Source organism: Anguilla anguilla, chromosome 10 (genome assembly GCF_013347855.1).
Source record: "Anguilla anguilla isolate fAngAng1 chromosome 10, fAngAng1.pri, whole genome shotgun sequence".
NCBI lineage: Eukaryota > Metazoa > Chordata > Actinopteri > Anguilliformes > Anguillidae > Anguilla > Anguilla anguilla.
The window spans coordinates 43,179,556-43,194,943 of record NC_049210.1 but is presented as its reverse complement, the minus strand read 5'-3'; the positions used below and the strand labels follow the sequence as shown (position 1 = coordinate 43,194,943).

Here is a 15,388-nt window from a genome sequence, read left to right as displayed (position 1 = left end):
CGCATACATCATCGCGAGTGCGAACCGCTTCCTCGGGCTTATTTAGTAAATCGCGTCTTCGGGCTGTTTGCTGCCAACACTGCCCCCTGTGGTGACAAAGACAAAGTTCCGCCATTTTATCAAGTTGAAGTCTTTCACCAGATGAGAGAGGGTGTGATAATGGATGGGATTTAGGTGCTGATCTCAATGTCATTTGTGAATGTAGTTTAAATGTGTAAGTTTTTGAAGAATTGTATGAAGAAACCATAATTATCTGTTAGTATTTTAAGTGCTTCGTTTTATATCTGAACTGTTAATTTGTTTGTTAGAGGAACATTGTACCCCTGTCATAAGTGAGTTTGTGGATGGTGTGTGACATTTTGAGACCAGATGTGACTGGTAGTTTAGATTACCTCCTCTCAAAGACTGGGTCTGAAAACATCTCTTCTCATGTCCAAACAAGGAAATTTTGGTTCATAGTGCACAGCTTTCCTCATAAGAGCAGAGATTAAAAATTAAGTAGAGATACATTTCCTGTCCAGATTATTTATCAGTGCAATTAATTGGTTACTGTCAGTGCGTTTGTCAGAGATAGAATTTTCTTTTGTAGAGAATAAATACCTGAGCCCACAACTTTTGACCTAAAGGCTGTGGGTTCCACAATCATATTATTGACACCCTGTAGTTGTCCCTGTGAGGCACAGGCTCTATTTCAGGGCTGGTAAATGTGGAAGCAAGCAGAGGCACGTTGATAAAGAATAACCAGACAGCGCATGAAACGTCTGACCTCCCGAGAACTCTCTGATCTTCTGCACACGAAAGCGTCCCTTCTTCTGCATGAGACGCTGTCTCTGACACGAAACAAGGGCACGTTGCCATAGTAACCGGAAGCGCTAATTGTCTCACCTGAGGAAACAGGTGTTGCTGGACAGCGGCAGTGATGCTGCGGTCAGGGCCGGTTCAGAGCGCAGTCCCCGGTGTGTCCAGCTGAGGGCGCTCATTAGTATGGAATATGTTAGGCGTGTAGCTGGCCTCCAGAGAAAGATTCTAGCGGCAATGAGACGGCACGCGGCTAATTGGACGGTTATCATAATGGATGCACTGTCTGGGTTTGTTCCGACTGGAGGTCCTGCCGGACCATCCCTCGCCTCACTTTGTCTCTCAAAACTACGGACAGAACAAACTTTTCACCCTTTGTTATTTGGGTTTGTTTAGGAATGTAATTATCAGGAGGTGAAGTGCAAAGGAGCACACCGTGGTAAACAGGGAAAAAAAAGGTTTAATCCGGTGATTTATTGCCATTTAAATTGTTTATAGATGCTTATATCATCGCTCATATGCTGGAATTCCAACGTGGATATCATGCCTTGCCATTTGGAAAGGTAAAAAAGAATTCAGTGAGGTAAAACTGCTATGCAGAAATCCCAGTTCATCAGGAAACATCAGAAAAAACACTATCTTAAAGCAAATGACCGCAAAATATTTTGTAATCATACAAGATGGATTTACTATTGATATACAGATGGGCCAGCTGTATAACCGGCTTGCATGAGTTTATGTACGTAAGTGGATGCAATGATTTTCAGTAGAATGCTGTCATTTTCAGTACGAGGCAGCCACTTGCAGTAGGATGCAGTCATTTTAAGTAGGATGCAGGGATTTTCAGTTGGAAGAAGAGTTTCACTCAGTGAGAGGATTCAGTATTCCTCTAAACCTGAAGTTTCTCACTAAACTAAAACTTTTTTCAGGCCTACAGTACCTGCCTGGCCGTGGTTGGGGATCTGAAGTTGTTCTGTGATCGCCATGGTTACGAGGGGCTCGTCATCCTCTCCTCTGCCCCGAACGACCCTTACCGCCAGTGCCAGCAGGTGGCAGTGTTCTCCGTGAACAAAGACATTCTCAACCAGGTGGGCATCTCTTGCTCTGCGAGCGATTTCCTGTTCACCAGGGAGCTTCTTTTTGACTCGCACAAATTTCAGCATTTGTTGTCCTGCTTTCACACACTCAGAAGGAATGAAGAGATGGTTCACTGTCCATCACATTGACATTAGATTAGATTAGACAACACAGAGAGCTGTAAATATACCAATAAATAAGGGTAGGGTGTAACACAACCCACACAATGCACTGTAATATAACACAATACACTCAAGGCTCTGTAATACAACACAAAACAATGCAGTCTGTCATAACAAAATATAGCCTACTGTTCACAATGTACTTTTGCTGTTTGCGGAAGACAGCGAAGCTTCTTCGTAAAGGCTGAGTAGCAGTCATGATTTAGTGAAGAACAGGGTAAGTGATATGTATGTACAAATGCACGCGTGGTTCTTGGGTTGCAGATTTGCTGTGAGCTGGAGGAGGGGCAGGGCTGGAGTTTGGGTCTGGAGCCCCTGGCGTGCGTCCTGGAGGAGATCCAGCTGTACGGCCAGCGCGACACGCCCGTTTACGCCGAGCAGATCCTCGCGCTCCTCAAAGACTTCCTGGACCGCCGGCAGCAGCTGTTCCTGCCCAACAGCAGGACGTCCTCCACAGAGGGCGTGGCCGGCAGCGCCCCCCTCTCCCAGGGCTCGTCGGGGATCACAGACATGTACAGCTCGGACGCCGAGCCCCCCAACGTTGCTGAGAACGTCCCGGAGCCCAGCGGCGCCCCCCAGGGGTCGGAGCTGGTCAGCCCCGACAGCGGGCTGGCCACCGTCCGCAGCAGCCGTTCCTCCAAGGAGAGCTCGGTGTTCCTCAGCGACGACAGCCCCGTCGCTGAGCCGGCCGGGTTCCTCCACAACCCCGCCCTCGGCTTCCCCTCCCTCTGCCATGACCCTCCCGCCTCACCCGCCCCCCATGACCGCCGACCCCCCGGCCGCAACAAGAGCGATAACTTTGACCTGTTTGCCTTCGACCCCCTGCACAGCAGCAGCACCTCCCCTGCAGCAGGGGGCGCCAGTGAGTGCAGCCGGAGCTCTGGGGAGCACCCCACCTCCAGCCTGTCTGAGTTTGGGGAGCTCAGCCTGGTGGACTTCTACACGGGCTCCTCCGACAGGCAGAGCGGCAGCGAGGGAAGCTTCGTCCTGGAAGGGGGGTTCCTCTCTCCTGGTCCAGACGCACTCCTCATCGACAGCGCCCACGGCAGACTCCCGGCCACACCTGCCAACAGCCTGGTTGATGGAAGGGCAGGGGGTGTAGGGGGTGAGGCCATCCCCACATTCTTCCCAGAAGATGTGGCGGAGAAGATTGGCCAAATGGTGAACAAGGAGAGCGTGTCATCCTCCGAGCCCTGGGACGACTTCACCTCTGACACCAAGGGCTCGACCTCAGATGACACCAATGCATGGAGCCTGACAGAGTTGTCCTACGTTGGCCAGGAGAGTCCGGACGTCTACCTGGATGAGCAGGTAGGGTCAATGGACCCCGGGCAAGGGGGAGGAGATGATGACTCCTTCCTGTTAGTCAGCATGGATTCTGGGGCCATGCCCCAAAAAGCAACTGACACGTTTTTCAGGGATACAGTTGTCCCCAAAGCCATGCTCAATGATGCCATCCCTGCTGGGGTTCACCTGGGGCAGGTACCTCATCAAGTGTCACATGCTGCGGGTGAGATCCAGGAAGATGCAGGTTCTCACCTGAACGGCTCGCGGCCTGAACCCTCTGAGTTCCTAAAATCTTTGGGTTATGTTGACAAAACAAAAGAAGACAGCATCGATGAAATGTCAGATGTGACGAGGCTCCTCGACCCCTTTAATACCCGTGAGATCCAGAAGCATCCAGAGGACCCAGAGATTATTGACGTACCACCCGCCTCCCCAAATCAGGAGCCTGAAAGTGTAGCTTCTTCAGCTGGTGCAGAGGTGTTGGAAAAACAGGTAAAAGAGACTGACAGAATGTTCTACCATCAAAACACTGGCTATCAGCTGTCTGCAGGTGTGGAACTTTCTGCTGTGGATGACATAGTCTGGAAAACACAGCAGGTGGAGCCAGGTGAGAATGCAGAGCCATTGGAAGATGAAGAGGGAGGCTTGTGCCGAATGGATGAGCATCACGTGCCTGTCAAACAAGAGAACCTTGAAAAGGTGAGGTATTTGCACATCCAAGTAGTTTCTCATCTTCAGTTAGTTTGGGGATCACACTCGCTAAAGTCGAAAAGGAAGTAAACATTTAGTTAGCATCTTTTTCTGGAAACACGGGAGTGTTGCCTCTGAGGTGAAACAGTTAATTTCTTGAAAATTCAGAGTTCAGGAATGGTTGCAGCTTCTTACATTTCTCACATTTTTCCTTAAAAAATGCTCATCGAGTTGAAAGGCTGCAGCACATATATAGCACGTATTACCACTGGTGTGTGAAAGTGTAAACAATAGTAATGAAAGATTTTCCAATAACTATATTAATGTCTGCAAAAAATCTGATAGTTAAGGAGCCTTGGTAGCAGCCAATAAAATGCAGCATTACTAATAAAACTACTGGGTAACCTCTGTCCTTTGTCCTAATGTGTTGTTGTGTTTGACTGTGAAACAGGAGAGCCGTCTGGCTGAACGCTCATCTTTGCCTGCTGAACCCTGCGACCGCAGAGATGTACAGATGACCACACTGTTGGAAACAGGTTGCAAGCAGGAGCTCAAGGATGTTTCCCATGCTGGGACGATCTTGTCCAAAGTTTCCGAGACACGTCCACCAGCATTTCCGGTGAACAGCATTGAGGTGGTGGTGGAAGCTGCTACAGAAAATGCCAAAGAGTACCACTTTCAAGAGCTGGGCCCAAGCCCCGACAGTGCCCACATGTGGAACCCTTTTGTGCAGATGACCCAGCCAGCTGAAACCTATGACAACTGGAACCCAAACCTGCCTGTCTCGGGTGAGTGGAACCCCGGAATGCTGGGGGACCTCCAGCTGACCCCTCCCGAGGAGGACACACCCTTCAAACCCCCCCCTGTGGGGGAACCCCTTCCTCTGAAGGCCCCTGCCAGGCTGGTCCAAAAGGTCCCGCTCACCCCCGAGACCTCAAAGGAGGATACGTCCCCAGAACAGGACTTCTGGAGCTACTCCGCTCAGAGGGGGTTCCTGAAGGCAAATGCTGCCCCTTACCCAGAATCCCTTGCGTTGTGGAATACCACCATCCGGGATGACAGCCAGTCCACCCTCAGCACCCCCGATGGTGCTGACTCCTCCGAACGCTCAGACTCGTTTCGGGGTCTTCCCAGGGCCGGGGCTTCCCTAGACAGCCCAGGGGAGGTTGCCAGGGAGAGCATGGGCATGTGGAACACCACCATCCAGGAGGCCAGCCCTGAGAGTGGGGTACAGGCCCCCCGCGAGACAGCCAGGTCGACCAAGGAGGAGGAGCTCAACACTGAGACAGGGCACACTGAGCCAGATGAGTCAGATGACACTCAAGTGGCCAGAAAGCTTGATAAAACACTGGTGATGATCAGCGACTATGGCCATGACCAGGATGACAATGTCATGACCCGGACTCATTGCTTTCCCGAACATCTGTCACTAGAACCTTCTGCTTGGATCGCTAAGCCTTCGTCTGGGAGCATGGTGAAGTCGGTCTCAGAGTATGACAACGTGGGCCCTGGATCGCTGTGGTACCAAACCTCACCTGAGCTTGAGGCCTGCCAGGAGACGACCGTGACAATAGACCCTCAGGATTCAGTGGAGTTCACGGAAGAGTGCCACCCTGTCGCAGCCCACGGTAGCACAGCAGGGTTTCAGGCCCCAACCAACACCCTCCAGGATCGCCTGGATGATTCCACGGATGACTCCAGCTGCCATTCCCCGTTTGTGATGCTGGGTGTCACACCACCGCTGGGGGGTGCTGCATTTCCACTAAGCCAGCAGGAGGACACGCCCCTGTCCGCCTCTCCTTCGGAGGATGAGTTTCCCCAAACGACGCGCAAGCAGCAGGATGACGAGACAGTGCTCTCCAGCACCCTTTCTGATGAAGACAGATATTATGACTTTTCCTCCCTGGGGAGGTTGGAGGCAAAGCTGCCAAGGAAAGAAGCTGAGCATGAGGGAGCTGTGGACCTCCAGCACGAGGCGGGACTAACGCCAGACTCTGCTCCGTCACTGGTAGCTTTGAGTAGCCCAGGCTGGAGGGAAAACGACTCTCTGGAAGGCAGCAAGACCAGCCCTGACGCACTGCAGAGAAGCAGCAGGGAGGACCTGCGGTCCAACTCTGATGGCGACTCGTCAGGTCTGGAGATGGATTACATCATGGTTTCAGGCAGGGGGACTGTCAGAGAGGCTGCAGAAATTAGCCTTAAGTACGAGCAAGCACGCTCACCACACGCATGCCTTACTAGACTAAATCAGTACAGTGCTGATCAGATCAGCCCTTACCAGTTAAACACTGATATGTATAGCCCTGACCAATCAGACGATGATCACATCAACTCTGGTCCATCAAACATTGATGCATACAGACCTTACCAATCACATACAGATGTAATCATACATAACCAGCCAAACACCCATATAAAGAGCCCAGAGCAATCAAGCACTGATTTTGAAGACCCTTACCAAGCAAACACGGAATTAAACAGAACCAACCAATTAAACCAATGTGCAATGAGACCTCACCAATCAAACACAGATGCACATAGACCTTACCAATTAAACATTACTTTAAACAGCTTCAACCAATCAAACACTGATGCTCTCAACCCTTATCAGTCAAACACTGAGATGCATAGACCTCACCAATCAAACAATGATCTATCCAGCTCTGACCAATCTAACACAGATTTAATCTGCCCCAACCAGTCACACCCAGATGCACACAATACTGACCAATCAAGCACCAATGCTACCAACCTTTTCCCTGCAAATACAGATGTTTTCAGTCCTTATGAATCCAGCAGTAATGTAATTAGTGCTGATAAATCAAGTTCTGATGCTAACAGTGCCTGTCAATCTGACACGGAGGACCACATCCCTGATCAGCTAAGCCCTGACGTAAGCAACATTTACCAGTTAAACAAAAATCTAAGCAGCCTGTTCCAATCAAACACAGATGTAAATATCCCTGACCAAACTACTGTGGAATTAAACAGCTCTGACCAAATGTACGCTGGTGTAGATCACCAATCAAGCGAGAGCTTGAACAGCGAATCAGAGCTGCGTGTATGCACATCAAATGCAGCATCAACAGGGGACAGAAGCAGCCCTCACCAATCGATCAGCGATGCGCACAGTCCTTCCAACTCAAACCCAGAATTACACAGCAATTCAGGTGTAAGCAGCCATTACCAAAGGATCCCAGATATGAGTAGCAGCTCTGCACTAAGGGAGCCCTTTGCTCTCAGAGCCAAAGAGGAGGTTTACGTCCGGTCCCAGATTTCCCTGGAGGACTCTGACGGGGAGGGGCAAACCCTGGGGGTACTGCAGAGTTGGGGACTGCCGACTGGGGGTGGTCAGGACGAATCTCCCTCGCCTGAGGACAGCTCGGGCGCAGCCGACACCCCACAGAGCGATTCGGGGGGTTCGGTGAGGGAAGTGGGCTCGCCGTTTGCCTGTGACCTCACGGAGGACGCAGAAGGGTTCTTCCTACACCACTCTGGGCTACCCTGTGGTGTTGTGGACCATGGCAGAGGCCACAGCCAGGCAGTCCTGAGCTCTGACAGCGCTGAGTTACTACTGGGAGCTGAGGAGCCAGTAGGAGGCCAGCTTCTTCAGGACCCGGGGAAAAACACAGCAGAACAACCAATGGGAGGTCAGCCTCTTCAGGGCCAGGGAAAACACCCAGAAGAACAGCAAATGAGAGACCAGCTTTGGCCAGGGTTCATGGAGCACCCAGCAGAACAACCAATCGGAGACCAGTATTGGCCAGGGCTGATGGAGTTCCCAGCAGAACAGCCAACAGGAGAGACAGCAGAGGCTGCATTAGAAGAACAGTCGCCTGAGCCAGCTGAGGAGTCTGGGTAGGGTTTGAGTTTCATTGAGTGTATGTGTGTGTGAGTGTATCTGTGTGTGTGTGTGTGTGTGTGTGTGTGTGTGTGTTTGTATTCATGTGTGTGTGACAGCGTGTGTGTGTGTGTATATATATATATGTATATGAGTGTATTTGTGTTTGTGTGTGTGCGCACACATGCTACGGACTCCTGAGGAAACGCCTGTTCATGAAGCTGTTTATGCCTCATTAATTATGCATTACCCGGCTCATTAGTGCGCAGTATTTACAGGAGTTAATTCCGCTCTCCCCCCTGTGTTTCCCCTGCTAGGTGTGTCTGGGATGTGTGGGGAATGAAAAAAATCATGAAGTTGAAATGAGAGAAACAGTGAAACAGTCCAGTCTCTTTACGTCTGCTGTAATTCACTTTGATTCATTTCTCGTTGTCTGAATGTATTTCTGTATTTATATCAGTGTTCTTTTAGTTATATTGTAAACATGCTATTCTCTGCCTTAGGGGTCTGAGGGCTCCAGAATCCAGTACTAATATCATCGTCATGGTGATGGAACCTGACCACGCCCAGGGAGTGTCTCCAAGGTCAGTGGCACTATTAGCGCTTCACCTATTTGCGCCTATTTGCTGCACTTGGAATTGTGAAATGTGACAATTACGCAAACAAATCTGTGAGAAACTGAGAGAAAGAGGTAAAAACAAAAAAAAACAAACTGTATGGCTCCCCCATCTTGACTCCTCACCTGTCCTCACTTCCTCCATGGGATCGTGAGGCAGCTGAGCTGCAGTACACAGAACGGACAGCAGGGGGCAGTGCAGCCATTCCATATCATATCAACTGTAAGGGTAAAATAAGCTGCGGCAGGTAAATACCTCAGGCTGATAGTACACAACACAGTTTCAGAAAGTTATACATTGGAGGGTGGAGGGTGGTGGACCCGCACACCACAAAATTGATAAAAGGAAAGATTTCCACCTTGGTCAAATGAAGAAAAATAATATTTTTCTTCCCAAGGAGTTTTTCCTGTTATCTGTTTTGTGGTATGCGAGCCTACCCCTTCTAGCTGCCACTGTCTGCCACGGACTCTGCACCTGCGACTAATCTGTGTGGAAAGGATCCATGTTAGAAGGTGCAACAACATACCCTGGCAGAAAGGTATGCATTACACCATATATAATTCAGTAGCACAATGACCATTGTATCCTTTTACGAGGTAGTTATAAATTAAACATACATGGCAGTATGGCTCTTGTATGCATACAGAGGCCTTCTTATAGGATTGTGTGGATGTGGGATTCTATCTAAAGTTTTACTTTATTTTACCGTATCAGAAATATAATATCTGGCTTCAGACCGTGGGAAAGTATCCAATCAATCAATCAATATGGACAGTCTTTAGCTTTTTTTTATTTTTTCAGTCCAAATCTGGTGCATTTATAATTATTTTAGACATCAAGAATGAGTCTTTGTTTTGAAATAAATTGCACGCTTGCCTTCTATGTGTATGAAAAACCGCTATCAGTTTCCCCATCGTTCTCATTAGCAGGGACAGATGTAATGCTCTGTAATGAACACCAGGGGGCGGTATGACACTTCTTAGTATCTTTTCGTAGTTCTTTACAGCAGGGACGCCCAGGGCAAAACCAGTCAGGATAAAAAATAAAGTGGAAAAAAATCTCTAATATAAATGAATGAAAAGTGGATTATGACTTTTTATTACTGTTGGAAATATGAAATATGGTTGCTGTGTTGAGCAGCTTTGAAGCTTTCTGTTGGCTGAAGCTTTGAAGCAGGGAGGAGTTAGGGAGCAGGGTTTGGAGTTGGGGCTGGGGCTGGGCGATATAGCCTAAAATTTACATCTTGATATATAATGAATTTTGGTCAGTAACGATATATATCACAGTATAAGTTTATTTTCTTAACTTCAACAGAACATGCTTTGAAAGGAACCCAAGACTGGGGGCAAACTGTTCCCTGGAGTTAACTATAAAGTGATTTTTAATTAACCGTTGTTGTTTTTATTGGGCTACCAGTGATGTTGCCTGAATTTTAAAAAAATTTGTGTTTTACTTGCCCCAGGTACATTTCCACGGGCCCAGCTGCCAAATGTAAGCGCTGGTTTAAAAAGAATGTAGTCCGTTATCAAATATGAATCTGCTGATCTCCAACCGACAAATTATGGACCAGCTTCCTCTTTCTGGGCAGTTTCGATATTGCACGTGAGAAATGTTGAGAATCGTGGTTAATTTCATGGCGAGACGCTTACAGTGTAACTGAGAATAAAACATTTACAGCAGACATGGGCGGGCGAGGGAAAGGACCCAAACGCAGAGTGCGGGGAAAAACACAAAACTCCAAAATAGGCAGAACAAAGACTTTACTTACAACACCAGAAAAAGGGGAACAAAAAGCCTCGCAGGGCAACTCACAAACACAAAGGAAAACTACAAAACACGCCGGAAACAAGGAAAAAGCAAAAATCCAAAAGCACGTAGAAAACAGATCAGGGGCAGGAGCACCCAGGGCAGAAACGCGATCAGAGGCACGGTCAAACAAACTCACAACAACGAGCAAGCAGGCAAACAAGCAAGCAAGGATCCAGCACCTGAGTCAGGGGGAAGGGAAACTTAAATAGACACGACGCAGATGAGACACAGGAGGGCACAATGAACAATTAGGCCACAGAGAGTGAAGGGAAAACGAGACAACCAGCCAACAATAATAGGATAATAAAAAACAATAATACAATTAAACAGGACACAAAACAGAAGTGCCGCTATCTGGCGGCACCACAAAGAAAGACACAGAACCCTGACACAGTCAGCTAATATAGTTAGTTTGTTCTCTTAATCATTTTTTACTTGCTAGCAATAAATAAAAGTACATGTGTTGGCAAGGTCCCGTTATCGCTAAAATATTACTTCAGTAAATAGTCGTTTCACCTGAAGAGTAAATATCTCAAACCGGTTGAGACGACAGTTGGCACAAATAAGCCTATTCATGAATGATCAAGCTTAGGTTAGTTAGTCATACATTTGTTATTTGTAATCGAGCGTTGGCACAAAAATCAAAAAGTCAGCAGGCTTAGGAGCAGTTATCAGGGTTAGGAGCAGTTATCGTGGTTAGGAGCAGTTAGCAAAGTTAGGAGCAGTCAGCTGGGTTAGGAGCAGTCAGCAGGGTTAGGAGCAGTTAGCAGGGTTAGGAGCAGTTAGCAAAGTTAGGAGCAGTTATCAGGGTTAGGAGCAGTTAGCAAAGTTAGGAGCAGGGAGCAGGGTTTAGAGCAGTTATCAGGGTTAGGAGCAGTTATCAGGGTTTGGAGCAGTCAGCAGGGTCAGGAGCAGTTAGCAGGGTTAGGAGCAGTCAGCTGGGTTAGGAGCAGGTAGGAGCGGTTAGCAGGGTTAGGAGCAGTCAGCAGGGTTAGGAGCAGTTATCAGGGTTAGGAGCAGTCAGCAGGGTCAGGAGCAGTTATCAGGGTCAGGAGCAGTCAGCAGGGTCAGGAGCAGTCAGCAGGGTTAGGAGCAGTTAGCAGGGTTAGGAGCAGGTAGGAGCAGTTCGCAGGGTTAGGAGCAGTCAGCAGGGTTAGGAGCAGGTAGGAGCAGTTAGCAGGGTTAGGAGCAGTCAGCTGGTTTAGGAGCAGTCAGCAGGGTTAGGAGCAGTTAGCAGGGTTAGGAGCAGGTAGGAGCAGTTCGCAGGGTTAGGAGCAGTCAGCAGGGTTAGGAGCAGGTAGGAGCAGTTAGCAGGGTTAGGAGCAGTCAGCTGGTTTAGGAGCAGTCAGCAGGGTTAGGAGCAGTTAGCAGGGTTAGGAGCAGGTAGGAGCAGTTAGCAGGGTTAGGAGCAGTCAGCTGGTTTAGGAGCAGTTAGCAGGGTTAGGAGCAGTTAGCAGGGTTAGGAGCAGTTAGCAGGGTCAGGAGCAGTTAGCAGGGTTAGGAGCAGTTAGCAGGGTTAGGAGCAGTTAGCAGGGTTAGCTGTGAGGCGTTGGCACAGCAGTAGCGAGCTGGGAGGACTTTGGCCGTGAGCTCGGGAGCAGGCTGTCGGGGTAGGGTGACGGTCTGGTTTTGACGCATGCAAATTACCCCCGGCCACTTCCTGTTTGTCCACGGAGACGGAGAAACAGAGACGGGTGAGTGTTCACACAGGTGATACCCCCTTCTTAATAACGCCGTCAGTCTGAGCCGCTTGACTCTATTAGTCACATCTCAGATCCTTTGGCGGGAATGATTTTCTCCTGAAGGCGCGGTTTTCGCGGCACACCTGCTGCAGGTGCGTGCTGAATGAGTCCGGCTCACCTGGGCGAAAGGTGGGATGTTTGCTGGCTCTGTAATTCAGTGTTCCAGGATTCAGGTGTGCGCGGTTTTGTTAGGTGCACTGAACAAATGTGAAAGCATTTTATGTGCCCTCACAAACGGCTCGTACAAACAGAACCGAGCGTGTAGTGTGGAACATGGGAAATATTTAACTTTGGGAATGATTAGAAACCACAAGGGAGCAGTTAACCAACTGAGCTATGGTACAGGTGACTTGAGTGCTGTTGGGTAATGTAGTTTTTTATGTGGGACAGCATAGAGGAGATCTATATTACATTGACATTCGTGAGACAGACACTCTGATCCACATTGACTTATAATGTTCACAGAACACTGATCATTTATACATTGCATTGGGTGGGAGGGGGGTGGGGGGGGGGCGGGTGGTCTGGGGGACTGGTGGGTGTGCCCGCCCGCCCCCCCAATGCATGAGGCAGTAAGTCTCAAGTCTCATGAGGAAGTCAGCAGTTAAACTTTCTTCAGAGGAAGTTAGAGTGTTAAATAAGGTGAAACGGTATTGATGTAATGAAAGCTTTAAGATGTTCGGTGTGTTTGGGGAACTGAGAGTTCCAGGTTATCTTGCTGAGGCTGAAGCAAATTAGGCTGTTTGAAAACACAACTGTAAGCTTCCTGTTTGTTAAGTTTCAGTTTTTTTAATTTTTTTAAAAGGTGTCAGTTTTAATGGATCATTGTAAAAGTGTGATTGTGCGAGTTGCTGTGGATGGAAGTGCCATGCAATGTAAATAATGAATAACTCATTATGCAACTCAATCCTGATCTCTGAAATCCAGACCATATATTTTCGCTTGTTTGAGTTTCAAAGCAAACAAATTTGGCACCTGTATGTTCACAAAAGCCTTTTTCTGAACTGGCAGAGACAGGCTCCCTTTCTCACAGAAGACTCTTAGAAGAGCAAATTATTTTTAAACCTCTTCGAGTGTTATAAAATTTGAGTGTCATTTCATTTTATAACCCTTTGAGTGTTATCTGTGGTATACTAAACTTTTAAACGAGTGACCTGGCGAGGAGGATGTGAGGGTCTGTACTGCGAATCACTCTCAGATATCCTGCCGGGGTCCTCACAATGCTACAGGGACCGCCTGGAAGCTCCCGGACTTCTTGTTTGTGAGCGTTTGAGTGTAGATTCCCAGAACTGGAACTGTCTGCGGCTCATGAAGCTCGTCCAATCAGAATGGATTGTAGGGAGCGGCTTCAGGCCTCAGTAAACATCGGCGACAATAGCGACTGTCGCTTGGCAACAAGGGAGGTTCGGACGCCCGCTGAACCGGGTTTGTGTGTGTATTTTAGTGTGTGTGTGTGTGTGTGTGTGTGTGCTTGTGTGTATTTTAGTGTGTGTGTGCATGTGCTTGTGTGTATTTTAGTGTGTGTGTGTGTGTGTGTGTGTGCGCGCGTATGTATTTGTGTGTGTGTGTGTGTGTCTCTTAGAGATGAAAGTAAAGAGCAGGGGTGTGTTTTGTCATCTTTTCAGCTGACTGACAGGTCTGTATGCTGCCTTTCTGTGGGAGAGGCTCTCCGTCACACTGGAGTGTAGCATGTCCTTTTAATCTCATTCTTATCTCTGTCTGGAGGGTTGAGAAATACAGGATGATTGTTAACACATTTCTTATCTCACAGAGGGGCTAACAGGCAGACATGTTGAGCCAGCGCGAGGTCAGCTTTCGGGCACAGAAGACTTAGCCGCAGTGATGTACCTCCACCATTACAACCTCACTAGGGAAACGCTAACAGGACCGGACTACAAAAATGACAAATATCATATATATACATATATATATGTATATATATATATATATATATATATATATATATATATATATGTATATCAATGGCTGTGTCAATTCATTAATTTTACACAATACTGTATTTTAAAAAACTAACAGCCATCTGGATGTGTAATCCCTTGAGTCAGCATAAAATCTGCTACAATTTATACAGTTTTGGCTGAGAAAGCTACACCCTGCAGCACGGCCATATGGGCCCCTTCCTCTGTTGCACTGCATTGTGGGGGATGTAGTCCACTATGTAAGCACCTAATTGAAATTCATTTCTCTGTATCCAGAGGAGAACAAACACAATGCCCCCTCCCCCTCCCTGAGGCCTGGGGGGCTCGAAAAATGGCAGGCTGTGTGAGAGCTCGGCTGGGAGTGTGTGTGTGTGTGTGTGTGTGTGAAGGGGGGGTGGTGATGGCTTTCAGGGACTGGAGTTGGGGGAGGGGGGTGGGTATTGGGGTTCTGGTCATTGTCTCTCTCCCTCCCAGACCCTTTCAGCCCCTGCTCCCCTTTCAGCTGCTCAGTCCCAGCTGCGCAGTCCTAGATGCACAGTCTCAGCTGCGCAGTCCCAGCTGCGCAGTCTCAGCTGCGTAATCTGAGCTGTGCTGTCCTGTCCCAGCTGCTCGGTCTCTTTCACGCTCTGCTGCTCAGCTGGGCCTGTGTCAGGGGAGCAGGTGATCAGCATCTTTATTTAGAGTCACAGCCCGAGTCATGTGACCACAAAATGGCCGTCGGGCAGGGATGCTGAGCTAGAGAGACAGAGAAAGAGAGAGAGAGAGATAGAGAGAGAGAAAGCAAGCCGTGATTCTGAATCCTGTAACCGTATAAACTGAAGGAAAGGAGGAGAGAAGGACAGGATTCAGGTCTCTAAAGCGGTGAGTGATTGCTTCAGTATTTCAGCAAAGATCCTGTGTGATTTGGGATGAGTGAAAGAAGAGATTCACAACCGCGCAGCACATGCTTCATGCACACATTGTGCTATTGTGTGCGCGTGTGTGTGCGCGTGTGTGTGTGTGTGTGTTTGCATGTGCATTTATGTATGTTTGCATTTCTGAGTCAGAGGGGAAGGAAGAGACAAAAGGGGGAGAGAGAGGGGAAAGAATGTGAAAGGGAAGGAAAGAAAGAGAGGGAGAGAAGAGAAGAGAAGAGAAAGGGAGAGAGAGAGCGTGAGTGTGAAAGGGAGTGAGGGTGAAAGGGAGGGAGAGAGAGAGAGAATGCTCTTTCCCCATTGTTAAAATGCATGAAGCTGCAGTAATACGCTGTCTCTGGTGTTGGATGCGGTGGGGTTTGGTTTGGACACAGGATTTGATAAACACGCTTCTCGTTGGGCAGCAGTGTTTCGGGAACGTTTCCTCCTGTCGGATGAGGCAGTGTGTGAAGGCTAGTCCCGTGTTCCGCGTCCCAAGTCGGGGCAAAGCC

The 15,388-nt window shown here is 48.5% G+C and overlaps 1 protein-coding gene across 6 annotated transcripts in view; it reads left to right on the top strand.

Annotated features, from left to right (window-relative positions):
* LOC118237393 (protein prune homolog 2-like) overlaps positions 1 to 15,388 on the top strand; it is a 57,884-nt gene that overhangs the window by 24,169 nt on the left and 18,327 nt on the right. For 5 of the 6 annotated variants that reach the window (XM_035436047.1, XM_035436051.1, XM_035436050.1 and 2 more), the window contains exons 7-10: positions 1,728 to 1,886; positions 2,322 to 4,043; positions 4,486 to 7,892; positions 8,379 to 8,459. In XM_035436047.1, coding sequence (XP_035291938.1) covers positions 1,728 to 1,886; positions 2,322 to 4,043; positions 4,486 to 7,892; positions 8,379 to 8,459 — 5,369 coding nt within the window. Of the gene's footprint in view, positions 1 to 1,727; positions 1,887 to 2,321; positions 4,044 to 4,485; positions 7,893 to 8,378; positions 8,460 to 14,495; positions 14,845 to 15,388 lie in introns of those variants that run through there. The other variant, XM_035436052.1, reaches the window with a different exon arrangement.